This window comes from Calidris pugnax, unplaced genomic scaffold (genome assembly GCF_001431845.1).
Source record: "Calidris pugnax isolate Ruff unplaced genomic scaffold, ASM143184v1 scaffold18, whole genome shotgun sequence".
Taxonomy (NCBI): Eukaryota; Metazoa; Chordata; class Aves; order Charadriiformes; family Scolopacidae; genus Calidris; species Calidris pugnax.
Window position 1 is genome coordinate 14,346,891 of NW_015090812.1, and position 18,081 is coordinate 14,364,971.

An 18,081-nucleotide genomic window follows, 5' to 3' on the forward strand; every position below is an offset into this window, starting at 1 on the left:
CCGCTCACCCGGTGGCGGCGGCCCGTCCGCCGGGCAGGTACTTGAGGGAGATCTCCATGGGGAGAACCCAGGGGGGCTCGGCCGCTGCCCGGGAAGGGAGGCGCGGGGCTCCGGCAGCCCCCGGCGGCGGTGGACGGGAGGGAGCCGGCTCGGCGCCCCGAGTGCCCCGGGTCGCGCAGCCCCGCGTCCCGTCCCGTCCCGCCGGCCCCGCCGCCTTTATGGGGGCCCGGGCGGAGGAGGGCGTCCCGGCGGCCACGTGCCCCGCGGCGGCGGGAGAGGGAGCTGCGGCGGCTCCGCCGGTCTGCCCCGGAGCAGAGGCGCCGGTGCTCTCTCTCCGCCGAGGCGGGCGGGTGGTGGCTGCGGAGGGCGAGGGGGCGGCGCGCAGGGGAGACCGCGGGTGGGAGCGGGTACCACGGGGCCCGGGGGTTCGAGCCGAAAAGGCTCCTCAGAGGACGCGGTTCCATGTGCTTACCCCACGCTGAGGCGTTCACAAACGCAGTGCGGGCTTGTAAGAGGCTTCATCGCCGCAACGGTGAGCTCTACCTGCCCGCACGGCGGGGATGGGCAGGGCAGGACTCTTGCGTAAGGCTCTCGGGCGATGCTGCCTTTGGTTACAGTCACGCTGTCTAAGGGAAAAGAGGAAACAAAACTCCAGAGAAACATCTATGTGCACTTACTCAAAATTAGCTGCGAGGGTGTTATGTCAGCTCATGCATGAAAGATTTCCTAAGGCTTTTGCAGAAGCATCTGGTATTAGCTACAGCCTCCAACGGGAAGATGCTCCCGACAGATGCAATCACAGGTTTGGTCTTTTGCAGCAGCGTCTGTTTTTCCCCCCATATGGCAGAGAGAAATTATGCCTTTACATCTTTTTTATTGGGAAGGTATTATCATAGAATCATAGAACCATTAGAGTTGGAAGGGACCTTAAAGACCATGAAGCTCCAGCCCCCCTGCCATGGGCAGGGACACCTCCCACTAGAGCAGGTTGCTCAAAGCCCCATCCAGCCTGGCCTTGAACACCTCCAGGGATGGGGCATCCACAGCTTCTCCAGGCAACCTGTTCCAGTGCCTCACCACCCTAATGTATCTGGGTTTGATTCCTCCCTCTTTTGCATGCACACTGTTTACCTTCCCTTGAGAATATGCTTCCATCCAACATGGAAACTAGTACTTAGATACAAGCGTGGTCCCCACCTCTCTCTTCCCCTTGGTGTAGCTTCATTCTGTTAAGAGATCTCAGCTCTGCTGAAAACAAGAAGTTCTCACCACCTGGGCATATGCAAAACATTGGCATTGAAATGAGCCTTGGTATGAAAACAGCTGTTAGAGAAGTTTAGCACCCTGCAACTTAATTTCATGAGGAAATACTGACTATATTTTAGGCAACTCTTTCCAGAGCCCAGTGAAAATCAGAACAAAGCAATTCTCTTGCCCCTCCACACCTTACTGGACAGCACTGAAAGCCCTGTTTTCCTTAGGATGGCATTTTTTAAGCATAATGAGTTTATCTGATGCTTTATCTGCTTCTTTGCTCTCCCCATCTGCATTTTACATTTCTATCTGTGCTTGCTTGATTATATCAACATAAAGATAACAGTGGCTCCAGGATGCAGCTTTACATGCATTACTAGCACTGCTAACGTTGAGATCACTTATACTGTTGAAGACTTGAGGGGTTTTTTTTAGAATTAGATCATTGTCACACTTCTTGGCTCTGCAAGGCCATAACCAGCGCATCATGTATTGACATGAAATAAGATTTAAAAGCCCCACCACACACGCAACAGCGACAGCCACAGATCTCATGACAGAGCTACACTTTGTCTCAAATGCAGCCAGTTGTCTAGAAAACACAGAATGGATTGGCTTTTCTCAGGTGAGCCAAATAGGCAGATGAAGATCCCGAGCACCAAAGATCCAGCAGGTCAGAAGTCTGGACAGCAAGTACTTGGATTGCCAGCAGCACTACCAAGGACAACAATACACATTTGAGTGTCTGGTTTCCTTGAAAAATGATATATATATAAATATCAGATATGTAATACAAGCAGCATTTATTTTTCCAGTCAGAACTGGACATTTTCAGCTGGTGTAAGCCAGTAACCTTTCAGGGTACTGTTCTTCTTTTCCCTATGTAACAGCCTGCACCCATGGCCAGAGACATGCAATTGCTGCTCTGGTAATTTCATAAGCAGTTGTCCCTTCTTTTCTTCCACCCCATCCTAGCTTTTGCTTTACACCTCCTTCTACTTTTAGATAGCGTTCCCCTCTAGCTTCATGCTGTGACCCCAGCCATTACTATTTGAAGGCAAGTTGCCTTTCATCAGCTCTTTCCTCCCCAAACCACACAACTGCTAGCAATGCTAAATTAAAAGCTGTGTAGTCTCCAGCAAAAGTAACAGAGCATGGTTCTCCACAGAGTTTCTGCATCTCAGCTGATTGACTTTTTGGCTGTAGCGCAAGCATTTAAGCATTACTTAAAGACTCTAACGGGGATTTCACTGCAAAACAAGCTTCACAGTGAAGTTTGCCCTTCAGGCAACAGAAACCAGTCTTCAGTGGAAGGTTTCTCCTATTAGGAATTGAAAGAATCTATATACAGTGTCTTTTCCTGCTTTGGGGTCACCCATTGTAGCTTTCCATGTCTTATGCTCATACTGTAGGCTTCTGTTAACATAATTACTCCCTCCTTCTATAAAACTTTGTAACAATTTGATATTTTAGAGCTCTGTTAAATTTTGTTGAAATTTGTTGCCAATTTCATAAGTTAACAGTGATGAAGCATATGCTGTGCCCTGTTTCTAAATGGAACCAGACTACTACTTGCCTTATAAATGTATTGGCAAACAAAGTATTCTGTAGCTGTTTTGTGTAGCTGCACAAACTATTTTATACATGTGATGTGCACATTGTATATTGTGTGTTTTTGAAGATCATGTAATCATGTAATGTACAGGAGCATTATTAGTGTAAGGTTTAATACTTGCTTATTTGTTTCTATGGCAAATTCTGAAATGCTGCTAAACGGGATCAGCTGGGAACAGGTCCTCACCAGGGTCCACAGGAACCACCTTGACTACAGGAAATGCAAGTTCACACACTCCACACACTGTTTCATGCCAGAAATTGCCAGAAAGTTTTATAATGTTGCTATTAAAAAAAGCTTCTGTATTATCCTGGCAATATATTTACTCTTAAGATGAATAGTGACACACTCAATATTTACTGCAGCTGGAAGTGTTTATTGTAGCTCATTTACAATGTGTAAACATTCAGACAGAACATGTTTAGTGTCCTCCACCTCTGTGCACAGCATTATACATTGTCACATACAGCTACAGGAATATTGCTCACAAATGCAAGTTATCTAAAATATGCTTCCCTTTGGTTACCTGTTCTGCTCCCAGATTCAACAGACTATAGAAAATAAGGCGTCTATCACGTGGTATCACAATCAACAAAGTATATAAACTAAGTTGTCAAAACTGAAGTTTTATAAGATCTAATGTTTCAGACAGCCACTGACAGTACCAGATTTTTAGCTTGGTAGGAAACATACAGTTTCTAAAGCATGGAACTCTCAGAGACATTTTCTTCAGTGTGTTTAACTTCATTTAGACTTTAGTTTTACAGACTTGTGTACCAGAGGATGATTTCAAATAAAAAAATAGATATTTTGAAAGTGCTTTTATCTGACTTTAAAAACATAAGGTCAGCACACTGTGAAGCTAAAGACTGTATCTGATCCTACCCAACACTGGATAGAGGAGAACATCTACATTTCTCCACTCAACTCACTGCTCAAACTTCCATTCTGGCCTAGTGTATCCCTGGCCTCTCTGAGAAGAGACTGCCACTTACATCAAGTGGTACTTATGTTAATAAAAATATTTAGTTTATGCTCTCAGCCATATTTGAATGACTTGTGCAGCAATTCACTGTAATGTCTCCAGAACTAAATTACACCAAATTTCAAAGTTTTAGTTTATTTTTACTATGAGTGCAGATAAATAAAAAATGCCGAGGGCCCTAAAGCGAGTTTTCATTCATTCAGTGACAGATCAGCCACAGCTAGATAACGGCTGCAGTACTGAGGGCTAGGTTTGTGCTCAAAGTTGCAGTTGTCCAGCACTATTTCTACGTATAGTTGAAAGTTACTGCATTTCTAGTCTACTTGCATAATCTAGCCAAGTCTCTGAACACAGACAGCTTTTTAATGCCCTTTGCATTCTACGCAATTTAACTGAGGAAACAAATAGAACACAGCTAATAAAAGACCAAAACCCCTGAACTAGCAGTGAGAGTGCCTAATCAGAAAGACTGTAAGTTTATCAGAAGTTTCTGCCACAGGCTTACAATGTTTTTTGAGAAAAACAAGTTCAGGCTTTAGGTATGATGTTTTCCACCAGCTCCACTCTCCCGTTCTTGCAATGTGTGCTGCTTTAAAGCCTCCATGATACACTCCTGCAATCCATTAAATATGTTCACTACAACCTGTACAGGAGAGGGGGAAAAAGTTGTCAGGTGCATGCATCAAAGTCGTGCTTCCATTGTACAAGGAGCCTTAGAAATGCATCTGAACTATTTAATTACTAATTTGACATACACTGATAAACTGCTATGAACCACCATAGAACATTTTGAACATGTGAAAGAATTAAGAGAAGCCTTGTGTGTCCTGTAGGACTATTTAAGAAGAGGAAGCCACAGAACTGATAATACAACATCCTGCTTGAGATATTTAATTATTCCTACAGATGATTTGTTTCAAAGTAAAACCAGAAGGCCACAGTACAGCGCTAATGGAGCAATGTGTTGCATTTACAGGCAACTGCAAAGTCAGCCCGTTCTGCCTTCTAGAGAAAGAAACACACGATTTCCAGATTAAAAAAAACCAACAGTTTGTAACATTAACATGCATGATATGAGGCATGGATGCCGATCAAGACATTTGGCACCAGGCTAAAATCAGTGAAGTGTAGGTAATCCATATAGAAAAAAATGCTCTGAAACAAGGCATTAAATGCCTACAGCTCCATTCAAGTCCAGGGTGCTGCTGGCTGCCCAGTACTCCCAAAGAACAAGTTGCTTGAGAGTAACCAAGTTTTCCTTTTCAAATTGTCTTCTGGAGTCCTGATCCCCCGTCTTACAGTCAGTGGGAAAAGTATTGCATTCCCACCCTGTCCCACCTTGTGTTGGGTTTCTTGCCTGGTTAAACTGAGAGGTGTGTGCAGAAAAGGAAATATTAACGTTTCTGTGCCCTTTACCCAGGAGCAAGATGCCCTGCTCTGCTTCATCCCATGTTTCCATCTCCAGTAAGGCACTGGGTCAGCACAGCGGCTCTCTGCCCTGGGCTGGCTCACGGAGGGCTCTGCTCTCTCCCTGCTCAGAAACATGTCCCCATCTGCTCCCCTTCATAACCATATTCTGTCTGGCATTTAACAATGTAGTACACCAGAAAAGCCCCATACCAAGGAGCTGCAAACGCCTTTGATCTTTTTAATCAAGCTGCAAATATTTTAAGGCTCCTGCACCAAGGGACCCTTCAGCAAGCAAGACTCCAGCAGTGCTGCCAGCCAGGTTAAATATAAACCACGTATCCTGCAATCAGTATTCCTGAAGAAACAAAACTTAAAGTAACTGGAGCATTAAGCTCTCCCCAGTGGAAGTTAGGCAATGCTTTTTGAAGTGCTGTGATACTACCTTAAACTGCATGCTGTCTTAAAACCTTGGCAAGCCGATTTTCTCCCTAAATTTCAGGCCTGCTACCATTTAAGTCAGGACACCTTATTGTAGAAGGTATCATTAGGAAGTAGGTAAGAAGACACTGAATGAGTTCTGTAAGTCCTGCCTGTGTGACTACAGGAAATGTTACTGCTTGCACATTAGGCATACACAGTTACCAAGTTACTGCATATATTATCTAACTTTCTGTGCTATTTTTCATGTGCTAAATGATTCTTAATTTAAAAGTTCCCTCACCTCTCCTAAGGAGTTTGTTCACTGCAGACATTTCGCCAAAGTGCTCTGTTCTACAGCACTAGAAATAGTTTGGGATTATTGCAGGGTGGAGGTGGGTGAGTTTATAATTTTAAAATAGGTACATACCATTACAGCAACAGAAGAGAGATGCCGAACTTTCCTCTTCTAACCTGTACCTGCCAGAGTTTGGTGAGTCTTTGCACTGTGATATAAATCTGTGAAGTTCTGTCTCTGGAAAGCCGTCTTGCTGGTAGTGCTAAAAATTGATATTTAGTTAAACCTCTAACAAGGCTAAAGCATACCATAACCCAAATCCTCCCCAGACCACTTTTCAGACATTGTTCATCTGAAATTAGAAGATTCACAGAACCAAATATAAAATTACTGCTTTTTAGTAGATATTTAGCTTCCATCGCAGCAGGAAATCAGATAGGCTTGTAAGAAAACTGAAGTAGGAGGGATTCAAAACCTCTCATCATCACTCCGCACCCTCAAAAGTAGCAATTGTATTTATTCTTTAAATCAGTATGTACTGCAAGTCAAAATACTAAGGAGATGAGAGTCATGATAGCACCGATCTTGCACTCTTATTCCAAATGAAGAGTCCATGCTTACCTTGACAGTTTCATACGTATCAGTAATGAGTGCAATGAAGAGACTCAGCACCATATAGATGAACAGACTGATGAAGGAGTAGAGGTAGATCCTACTGAATAACCAAACCAAGTAACTTTTCTGCTGCATTTTTGCAAAAGTGGCAAACATGTCATCTCCATTGATCAGTGAAAAAAGGCATTCAGAAACCACGTTCAGAGAGCGAAACTAGAGAGGAGGGAAGAAGACAAGGACATCCATCGATGCTTTTTTTGGATCCAAAGACTGTACATAACACAAAGAAGATACACAGCTGATGACTGGCTGCCTCGGATCTCTTTGTATATGCCCATGGTAGGACAAGGTGCAAAGAGTAAAACATTTGAGGAATGAGCAAAGTTTGTTACCTCCGGTAAACATACATACTCAATTCAGATAAGCCAGTTTCACTTTTAAAAGGGATAAGGATAAAGTATCGAAAGCTTTAGTCTGATACTGGTGTTCTGCAAGATGAAAATTATTTCTCAGAATCCCAGCATGTGATGGGGAGTCATGGCAGCTTCCGCTTCTGACTCAGAGCTTTCATAACTTGAGGAAAGTCTGATTGAGTCATGAAAGCCAGACTCCTCAAACAGAGCAGCATCATGTTGAAGATGCACTATTTTTATATTAAGGGAAGCCTTGACATGGAAACTTAGAAGACAACAGTAGTAATCTCTCATTTGTTTGGAATCCATTCAGTTATGCAAGCTGCCTTTTTTCATGTTAAGTATATTACCTTCACATGGTATGGTCCCAGTACAATCCATCCACAGAAACAATAGCCCAGGTAGATCATAGCAGCACAACAGCAGAACCTCATTACGTTGGGTAATGCTGCTCGCAGTGTTAGGATGAGAAGCTGCACAAAGCAATGCAAACAGTTAGAATTCGACCAGGCATTTCTTCCAGTCCCCTAATAGCAACAAACAGAATAAATACCAACAGCACGAAGATCCCAGGAGTTCCTTACATTATACTTCTGAAAGAAACCTAGGTAGCGAATGACTCCAAGCCACACAAGCATAGTGGATGTTCCTAGGAGTATGCTACAGACGTCATAACTTGTCAGGCTCTAAAAAAAGAAGAAAAAAAAAAAAAGAAAGAAAAAAAAAAATCAAGTATTATAACAATTGACAGGTTCTACATTGCAACTCTCATTACTACAAAGATCTGCTAAGAAACATTGTTTTCCTTGGCAATCTCTCCTGTTAAAAAGTAGTTTGGGGAAACATGCATTAAAGAGCAGAAGTCCTACCAAAGAGCAAGGGCACTTTCAAGTGTAACTCATTTCACCTGCCTTTACATATGGCTGTGTGTAAAACAGATTCTGGCAAGACAAGCTTCATTTGCAGGGCCAAGGGGGCCCAGGTGCAGAGAGAGACACCCCCTCTGTACCCGTCTGCCCATGACCTGCAGAGTGGCACTGCAAACATTTTTATGCTGCTTCCAGACCTGCAGCAACTGCTTCTGGAATCTGCATCGACAGATTCCCCAGAGCAGCTTGGCAACGTCTCCACTGCATCCCAACGGACTCTGTAGACGTGATTTTAGAACCACAGGGCAAAAAAGATTCTGCCAGTACACCAGCAAAGCAGTTTTTCAAAAATAGCATGACTCGTCATGCAGAGCTCAGATAAATACTAAGGAGGATCGTATTAGGTAGCCAGGAACTGTGAGGTGTAGAAAGTTATCAAGGAGAAGACTGATTAGCTTCTAATTAATTCTAACCAGAACTTCATTTATATTTTATGGCACTTCACTGTTTTTCTTTTTCACCCGTACATACTGGCCTGTTTTCATCCAAGTTAGCGTATACCCTGTTCCCTGAATACAGCTCTAACCTCAAATGGATCATGATAGCTTACTTGAATAAGCAGTTTTCACTGTTTTCTGGTTTGATTCCTCTAAGAGTTGGGTAGTCTTTTATACTAGCATAATTCATTTACAGCTAGACAAAAAAAAAATATTTAGGCTACTTTAATGTGAACTCATTATTCAGCTATTAACTTTCACACAGTGACATGGAAAAAAGATCTTGCTATTATCATAGAATGGTTAGAGTTGGAAGGGGCCTTAAAGATCACCTAGCTCCAACCCCCCTGCCATGGGCAGGGACACCTCCCACTAGAGCAGGTTGCTCAAAGCCCCATCCAGCCTGGCCTTTATGCTCCACAAGGCTTGGAAAATGCAGTGAAATGTACCTGTATGGAAGAGGTTTAGTAAAACACTCTTAGAAAAGGAATATATATAAATAGATCTAATTTTATATATAAAATATTGGAATCCCAAATGCAAGATCTTACTCCAATCTGTTCTGGTCTTCGCTTCCCCCAAAGCGGGACAGAGTTGTCTCTTATCTTAGCCAACTTCCTTATAGCTTCTTTCTACTCCTGAGTTTATAGTTCCTAAGGTAAGATAGGACAATTTGTAAAGGGTGTTTATGATCGTCAAGCTGTCACCAGACGGATTTCAGACCCATCCTTTCATCACTACTGTCCAAAGTCTGTTGTGTTGCAACGTCACACTTTGAAGTCTGCTACAGACTTAGTGAAGAACAAAATTATCTGAGTATTAGAGTATTTCAGGACAGCATATTGTAATAATTTTTCTTCCCTAATCCTGCCTGCACATACTATGTTTTAAAAAGATTTTTTTTTCTACATCAAGTTTCTTTTAGAAATTGAAGGCCTAGAACCTGACTGTGGGTGACTTATGTAAATGCTGGAAACCAGAGCTGGGAAAGCAGCAAAGCAACGCCTAAGGAGAGAGCCTCTGTGCTGGTTAAACACTTGTTAAATGGGGAACAGAAAGCTAAATGCTAAATTTTAAAAACTCCATCAAATAAGCAAATATAAGTGGTCCTAAATGGGGAATAGAGGAAGTCAACAGTCTTAAACTTTCAGAGATTAAGTTAATATTATCCCTTGAAGTCAGAAAGGCGCAAAGATAATTCAAATTACAATATCTAGCAATATGTGGAGTTTTTAAGTCTCACAAATGGAAACAACACATCTCAGTTGCAATTCCAGAGGAGAAGATAGAGTTTGAAAATTTCATGCCACTCAGAATCAAATATATCAAGCCTAAAGTCCTTGGAGAGATTTAAACCCAGCTGGGTAAGAAGCAATCAGTTTTGCATTCACCTGACAGTGTGCAAAGCTTACCTTGGCTTGTATCTCCATCTTTAGAGTTGATCCAACAATAGTTAAGACATCACTAACCATAATCAGGATGTACCATCCATTGACAAATTCCATTTGATCACTGAAAGATACTTCTTTCTTATAATAATAGAGGAAAAAGCTTACAAATTCCTAGGGGAAAGAAGCAAAGAAAAAAGTTAATCAGACTGACACAGGACACGAAGACTTTTCAAGGAAAGAGTTATACCTACCCTTTGGAGCCGAATTCCTTTAACCACTGATCGTGTGCAAAGGATCAATGAGGCCAGACAAGTCAATATAACAAAAGCATCAAAGATCATCATGTAATGAGTGTTCTTCTGTACTGCAAGAACAAAAATATACATTTGTAATCAGATGCATTTCATCTTATTGACCATCTCGGGTATTGAAGTAAGAATCAAGTTTGATGTTAACTATGTTTATATAACTGAATTAAGAAAAATCTTAGCATTTTTCCCACAAAAGTTTATCTGACATATTTTCACGAGAGACACAAGTGCATCTGCACTACAGATACCATTTCAGTTAATTTAGGAAGGTTGATACTACCACATCAAAAATATACCCAAGCCTGCCTGCTTCTTACAGCCCCATAGAATTAGGGGTGGGAGTTGTCCATTTTACAAGGCCTTTGGAGTGACAGAACTTGTCAAAAAAAAAAAAAAAAAAAAAAACAGGAACTTTACAGTTTGTGTTTTCTCTTACAGATCAGTATTTGACTATCAAGTTTTCTCTCCTAGAATGGTGCAGACAATTTGCACTGCTGCTCAGCTAAACTTTACAGTTTGTATTTTCTCTTACAGATCAGTATTTGACTATCAAGTTTTCTCTCCTAGAATGGTGCAGACAATTTGCACTGCTGCTCAGCTAGCCAAGACCAACATTGAGCTAGACATGAGCTAGACATGCTACTAAAATTCACCATCTTGCTCAACTAAGATCAAATTTTGCACCAAACCTACCACTAGACCTCTTTTTGTTCTTTATACTTGTCATACAGCTGAAACTAGATGAGACAGTGTAAGGATTAGATTTTTAATGCTAAAAGAGTGATTGTTTGAGAGAAAAAATTTAAACAAATCTATGCTAAATTTGCAAGAAGATGCAGAAATTCTCCAAAATGGCATACTGGAGTTCTAGTTGACTTCACAAACTGTGCTACTCGGAAAAAGCCCACCTACTTCTTGCTTATACCAAAGCTACTAACATGTGCTGTCACCATTTCAGTTGGTTTTGCAGATGTGGATTGTTACAGAAGCCTGGTATCAAAACCTTCTCGTACTGCTGCACTAGCAATCTGTTAGAGGTTGCGTGCCATCTGGTGAGCACTTACAACACAGCAGCTAGCAAAGCTACTTGATAAAGTGTGTTTAGTGGAATATGCATTTGCATAAGCGGTGTGTTTTGTATTCTGCAATGCATTTCATTAAATTCCCAAAATTAATTCCAATCTGGATATTAAAAAAAACCCAAAACAAACAAATCAAAATAAAAAAAGACCTGAGAATGTTTTAACCAGACTCAATAGCTTCCAACAAAGGGTCTTCTTGTGAGTAACTATTTAAAATAGATTATTTAACCTTACTGTGCATCTCAGTTACACCCAAATACATGCCAAACAACATTTAAGTGGCAGCAAGTGTTTCTAGCCATTCCACTCCAGCAAGCCTTAGCAACAGTGCTTCCTTATCTTTCCTGGTGCTAAGTCCTGAAATAAGAGTGAATCAGTTTCAACTTTCCACCGCTATCATGTGTCCTTTTGTTGCTTGGTGCTAGAAGAAGAGTTCACAGCCCTCCCTCAAGCAACGAGCAGCACGAGTTCAGTAGCCAAAGCTAGAAAGATGCAAAGTGAGGTGTGGAAAAATTTTGGTTTGACAGTATCAATGTTGCAAGGTTTGAGAACTGCTCAGGAAAGGAGTAGTGTGGCTGGTTTCCCAGGATTTCAGATCAGAGGTTGAAGAACAACCAGCACACCACTACAGAATGTATGTCAATAGAGCCTCATATTTTAAAAAAGAAAAACATTGTGCTACTGTGGCAAAAGTGTAGCATGAAAATTTGAACATATTTGTATCACTTACTTGATCCAGAAACATGCCAGTCTTTACATTCCCTGATTGCGATGTCGTTGTCTAGACTTATTTTAATTCTTCCACTATGTGCTTTATTATCAAATACTATCTGCATTAACAAACAAACAAAAAAAAAAAAACCAAAACAAAAAAAAAACCATGCTTAAACCATTACATATGTAGCACAACATTGCTAAGCTTGCATAATGATTCAGAATAATTACCCTAGTGGAGAAGTTAAAAAACTTGTTTAAGCTTAAGGTAATTTCAGTTTATGCAAATAAATGCTGTCAAAGTGAAAGACGAATCTAGTGAACCATGTACTTGCCACACATTGCTTGATCAACTAGCTACTAGCTGAAATTCTTTTAAACTACAGCCTTATTCCTCTATGATCTGACAACAACCTTTCCTAGAACCAGCTCTCTAAAGAGAAGAGGTTCATGCTTTTGTTATACTTCAGATGGATTAGAGCACAAAAAGCCATTAGCCACGCAGGTGCTTCAGGAACAGATCATGAGCACTCAAAGCTTAACCTCCCACAGTTACAACTGGCTGTTATTTACAGGGTACACTAAGACATGACAGACCAATCCAGTCACCACTGAGGACCAGTCAATGGTGCATGGTAAACCAGCAAGAACGATTTCTTGCTTTGAGCAGAAAGACACGTGGAAGGTTTCCACATACAGTCAGAGTGAAATCGTAACAGTCAGGGAGCTCATGGTGACGAACGGTCTGGAGGTTGATTGCCTTCAGATTGAACATGAGCTGCACCGTCACCAGCCTGCAAGAGAGCTTTGTGTTAGTTTTTAACAGGGAACATGCCCAAAATACCCCAATACAGAAGATGCTGACTCCTCCTCACCTGTGGAAATCCAGAGTCAAATTCAAATTGTGCTTTCCCACTGTTGTGTTGTCTAACAGCGTCATTGGCTCGATGTACAAGCAGTCTGCAATGGATAAGCACTCACAACAACATCTCATGGGTTATCACGCCCTTTAAGGGTAATCTGCCTTTCCCACTCCTGAGGCTGGAAAGAGCTGTTGGCTACACCAGGCAAGATAGCACGCCTAAGTCAGGAGTCATTGGGGAAGTTAGCTGATAAATACGTTGGCCTCCCTGAACCAGCCAAGTTATTCACCATGAATTCATAGGGAAGGCTCCTGAAATTAGCCTGAAATACTTGTGTTAGGCAGTCATCAGTGCTAACAGCTTATCACTTGTTTTGTGGCAGTAGACACAAAGGACTGTTATCTTGGAGGCAAGGGCTAGAGGCTAGTTACACAATAGTTTTCTTGCCAGTTTTGGCTGGGGGTAGGCCCAGTATAGATCATTTGATAGGACTATACAATATTGGATGTTAATAATAATTCATCATAAATTTAGGGTCCCTCCTCCCAAAGAACTGATACAATAGATAAGGTTCGTTACCAGTGACAATCTCTGGGTCTATATCAAAGGTGTCATTTCCAGGAGAGATGGTTCCTCGCTTATAGAACTGCTGACACACGGCCAGAGCTGTCTCTTCTGCTCCCCTCTTCTCATAAGCATGGTTTCCAACAGAAATGTTGGGCAGTTGTAAGTACTAAAGTTTAGAACAAACAGACAAACAAACTTAGATAGCACCAAAACTGTTAGTCTCTGAGAAAAAACACCACAAACCGTAAATGTTTGGATCTCCACCATAACCCACCTCTTTTTTTTTATTTAAGTGGTCAACTAAAGAACTTGGAAACCTATACCACACAACAGCTGAGTCCTCAAATACTTTAAGGTATTTGACAAAAACAATAAGTGCAGGATTTGGATCTAAATATCTTTTTGCTTATTATTTTTTTTTCTTTTTACAATCCTTACTAGAAAGCCTAATTTCTTATTTGCAGAGCACTCTGGCTCATATCCAAGGCCTGCATTTTAGTGCAGAATTAGTATACTGATTAGCTTTAAGGATGTTGCCACAAGTACAATGCTCTGGCAATGACAGAAAACCTGAACAAGACAATATTCTAGTCTTAAGCAACTGACACAGAAGTTCAATTTCAGACACCATTGGGGAAGGCAGAAGAAGAAAAGGTACCCAGGTAAAGAGCATGTGTATTGTATACATCGCAGCGACAATCCTTACCTGGTTAATTGCAAAGAATATCTGGTCATAGACATCTGTCTGTGTGTACACAGCATAGGTGTCATCCATTCTGTCCATGTACCCTTTCAAGAAGAGGTGTTTGAATGCAACAGTGTTCTCCTCTTTGAAGGCAACCACCATTTGATTGCTCAATCCAAAAACCACCAGCTGAAAAAGACATTTATATTTCCTGTTCAAAAACAAAGTTGGCTTCTGGATTAACATGCAAATCCTGTCCTGGTAGATACGGCACCTCCAGGTTGCTCCATTTCACAGCTGGTCAAAAGAAAGTTTAACTTCAGGAAACAATGGGATTCAAGAATGTCCCTTTAACACGTTTACCAGGATCTTGGCCAAGGACTCATATTTTTACAAAGAAAAGGATACCATCTCAAATTCAAGTGATCCGTATGCTGTTACGCGTGCTTTGTTAGTTCAGCCCAACATGAACACGACTTGTCTTGGGGAATATTGGCGTACCTCAGCCAAAAAGGCAGGACAGGACTTAACCAGACCCCACTTTGAAGTCCTTACTCCAGTGCAGAAAAGTCAAATTGAGAACAACTTAGAAAAACAAACATCTCTCCCACAGGTTTGGGTGAAAGGTGCTTTGAGAATAACTGATCAAAACTGTGCTTGTAACAGGATAACCTCTGAAGCTGTTAAAAAAAAAAATATTGCAATTCTTCATGAAAAGTTAGCATAAACCCCTGCTCGCTACTACCCAGGCTGGAAAAGGTTTCTAGAAGAATGTGATGTATTGTTTGTAGGAGCTCGCAATTCTCTTGAGCGACTATTGTTTCACATCTAGTGGTGTCGGGAGTATTGTGAAGGAACTCATCAGAGATAAGTCTGAATCAGCAGTCTACAGATTAGTTTTATGGCCAATGATCCAGACTGGCTATGTAGGTTTTGATAAGGGCAACTCAGTTACAGCGATACCAAAATGCTCTGTGGGCAAGCTCAGCGTGCTTGGCACACAGGAATACACCAGCAAATCAACACGGCTAAGATTGAATTACCTACTGGCAGGTTTTCTCTGAAAAGGCTAAATCAGCATTAGTTTCTTTCTTAGTTAGGTTTTTCCACCATCACATTTTATTTTTAATTGCAAAATGGGACATAAGACATTCAGAGGATGAGGATACATTTCAAATTAAAGTGGTAAGGGACAAAAACATACTGCCAGATGTATTGCAAAAGAGTTATTATTCCTGCAGTTTGTCACATTGTTCATGAAACCGTGGAAAACATTCTCTGTAGTTGTATTGTTACAGCAGTGACACTACCATAAATGTAAATCATGTGCTGGCAACTCTGAAGGATCATCATCTGAGGTGTTAGAAAGATTTTATGAAAGACCTTCTTCCTCCTTAAGCAGAGAACTTTGAGACAAACAGTTGCATTTTAGGCACAAGACAAATGTGTTTTACGAAATCTATGGTGCAAGGCTGGGCGAGAGGCAGAGCGAAGCAAAACTTCTGTTTTTTTTTCAATGCAAGAGTTTGTATCCCATATGCAAGGCATAAGCAAACATCATAAAAAAGCTACCAATTTCAATTCTTATCTCTGTGATATTTAAACAACATTGACTCTTCCTTCCCTTCAACACAAACACACTCAGAGGGAAGAAGGTATTGCGGGGGGCAGATGTGTAAGGATGCCTTCCTTTGGGGGGGAAGGGAAACAAAAAACAACCCCACAAAAACCAGTGAAGAAAAAGTAAAGTATAGCCCTTAAACATGGTTCATTTAATCTCTGCTCTTAGGAAAGCTGTCGGTGAATAGTTTTAAGAGGAAATTATGCCTTTGAGATTCAAGCTACATATATGTAACTAAGACAGTTTTGCAGTCTATCCTCTCCCTGTCTCTGCAGCACAAGAACAGCATTTGTCACCTGCACTGCTTGTTTGAATTCCCGTGGGCTAAGAAGAATCCCTGCTTCCCTAATTACTCACCTGAATAGTAACCATTGCTATTTTGAGTAGCTGAATCCCAAGTTTCCAAGGTTTCCTGCCCCGGGCCCAGAATTTCTCACATGGGTTCATGAAGAAGAATTTTAACTTCCTTCTAAGCTGGTCTTCCAAAAGCCCCTCCTGTGATACTGACAGGTGTCGTTTGTAGCTGCAAAGATTTTCTTCATCATGAGCACTGCAGCTGCTCACAGCCACTTCAGGGTTTTCCATTTCTAAAATGAAAAGAACTCCATGTCAGCTGGAAAACATGCAAGCATGAATACAGCAGCATCAGATCAGTCTGCACTGCCAACCTGGACTCCAAAGATGTTTATCTTCTGTGAAAGGCACTCGTACATTACACTGAATTTAAGACCTTTGTTATAATATTACACATGTTCTGCAGAATGCAAAGAAAAGTTTGGGCAAGCTCTTAAATTTGTGGGTAGGCTGTCAGGACATTTATTTCATAGTGGGATATGAATTATGGAGTTACTTGTTGAAAACTTTTTCCTCTCTCCCTTGCCAACAACATCATGTATGCAGGACACCCTGACTCATTTCCTCCTGTGTCCAGAAGAGTATCAAAAGCCTCTCATGAGCATTCACTCTTCTGGAAAACTTATCTAGTTCTGTAGCCAGTATTTTCCCCTTATGTCAGCCTGTTGTCCAGTCCTTGACAGAAATGGAATTTTGAAGACAGACAGCATTTTTCTTAGACATTAGTATTAGCATCGTTGCCTCTTGGAAACAGTCCCAGCATGCCAAATGGCAGTTCAGATACATTACCTGAGTGCATTAACTTGTCATTTAGCAAGATAATATCTATTTCTTCAGCTATAAAAGACCGAATGCAAAACAATGGTGATCATGAACCAGACAAAATGACCAAAAGGTAATTGTATTCAAGCATCGTGATTAACTGAGGAGGCTCACACTTCAGATGAGTATGAGGGGAAAGATTAGAAGAGAACCCTATAAACACAGTCTGAGACGTTACTCTCTGTAGTGTTCAACATATTGAGATGTTAATCTGTTACTAACTTTATTGACTTCCAAACATTTCATAAATGCTTTCTAAAGTACTTAAGAGGTACCCAGGAATACTTATTTCAGATAAAAGATTGTTGACATTAAGAACAGAGGAGACAGCCTAGGTTGAGAACAAATTTAAAGATGTTCCATATTAGACACGTTATTTTTAATTTGCATAAGAAAAATTTCTTACATAACTTAAACAAAAAAAATCATCAACAAGATTAATTTTAAAAAAAATGAATAGATCACTTCCACTCTCCTCAAGCTGCGATTACACCCACCAGAATACAAGTTTGTTTTCAGATACCGTGCCAGACCTTCAATTTCCCCAGCTTTCAGAGAGGGCAAGGAAAGTTTTGAATCAGCAGCTTAACGCTAAGAATAGGCCCGTAAATACACTTAAAGAAAAATTCGGCTCCTGTTTTATCAGGTCTCCGTTGTCCTATGAGATACAGTATGCCACAGTTTCCACTCATCTTTCTTACAGCCGATCAATCATTTCTGAGTTAAGCCCTGCTCTGAGACTGCAAGATTCCCGGCAATGTTTGTGCTTGATTTAAAAAAAAAACAAAACAAAACAAAAACAAAAAACCCCGCAAAACCAAAAAAAAAAAAACCCCAAAACCCTCAAAAAACCCACAAAACAAAACCAGCCAAATAAAAAACTTGACCTCACGGCATCGGCTTGAGAAGCTGGTCCAGCCGAGCAGGGCAGGCAGGCAGCGGGCTCTCACCAGCCTGCGCGGAGGCAGCGGGGGCTCCGCACCCGCGGGTCTCACGGCAGGCAGCGGCTGCAGCAGCCGGTCCCCGCGGTCCCTGCCCGCTGCAGCCTCTCTCCGGGCCATTTCGAGCCGTCAACAAACACACGCAGGGCTTGCTCAGCCCCTCGGGTGGCGGAGGGGTCGGCCGCCGGGCTCCGCTCCCCTCCCCTCCGCGGGGCACCGCCGGTTCCCCGGGAGCCGCCGCCGGCCTCGCCCGCACCGCCGGCCCCGGCGGGCGCTGATTGACCCCAAATCCCAAAGGTGGAGGGCGGCAGCGCACACCCCCGCATCCCACCCTCCCCCCCAGCACCCTTCGTGCTT

At 41.9% G+C, this 18,081-nt stretch overlaps 2 protein-coding genes across 5 annotated transcripts in view; both read right to left on the reverse strand.

Moving 5' to 3' along the window:
• The window catches only part of MCOLN2 (mucolipin 2), a 22,415-nt gene extending 21,830 nt beyond the window's left edge, over positions 1-585 (reverse strand). The window contains exon 1 of one of the 2 annotated variants that reach the window (XM_014938901.1): positions 473-585. In XM_014938901.1, coding sequence (XP_014794387.1) covers positions 473-522 — 50 coding nt within the window. In that variant the 5' untranslated portion in view covers positions 523-585. Of the gene's footprint in view, positions 1-8; positions 218-472 lie in introns of those variants that run through there. The other variant, XM_014938900.1, reaches the window with a different exon arrangement.
• Positions 586-3,229: 2,644 nt separating this feature from the next.
• Positions 3,230-18,081, reverse strand: part of MCOLN3 (mucolipin 3) — a 15,793-nt gene continuing 941 nt past the window's right edge. The window contains exons 1-14 of one of the 3 annotated variants that reach the window (XM_014939487.1): positions 17,671-17,780; positions 15,965-16,194; positions 14,008-14,175; positions 13,314-13,467; positions 12,747-12,831; positions 12,569-12,665; positions 11,888-11,987; positions 10,016-10,128; positions 9,786-9,935; positions 7,592-7,693; positions 7,358-7,480; positions 6,601-6,807; positions 6,112-6,241; positions 3,230-4,497 (exon numbers count right to left, since the gene is read on the reverse strand). In XM_014939487.1, the coding sequence (XP_014794973.1) occupies positions 4,478-4,497; positions 6,112-6,241; positions 6,601-6,807; positions 7,358-7,480; positions 7,592-7,693; positions 9,786-9,935; positions 10,016-10,128; positions 11,888-11,987; positions 12,569-12,665; positions 12,747-12,831; positions 13,314-13,467; positions 14,008-14,175; positions 15,965-16,192 (1,677 nt within the window). In that variant the 5' untranslated portion in view covers positions 16,193-16,194; positions 17,671-17,780 and the 3' untranslated portion in view covers positions 3,230-4,477. Of the gene's footprint in view, positions 4,498-6,111; positions 6,242-6,600; positions 6,808-7,357; positions 7,481-7,560; positions 7,694-9,785; positions 9,936-10,015; positions 10,129-11,887; positions 11,988-12,568; positions 12,666-12,746; positions 12,832-13,313; positions 13,468-14,007; positions 14,176-15,964; positions 16,210-17,670; positions 17,781-18,081 lie in introns of those variants that run through there. The other 2 variants (XM_014939486.1, XR_001411663.1) reach the window with 2 other exon arrangements.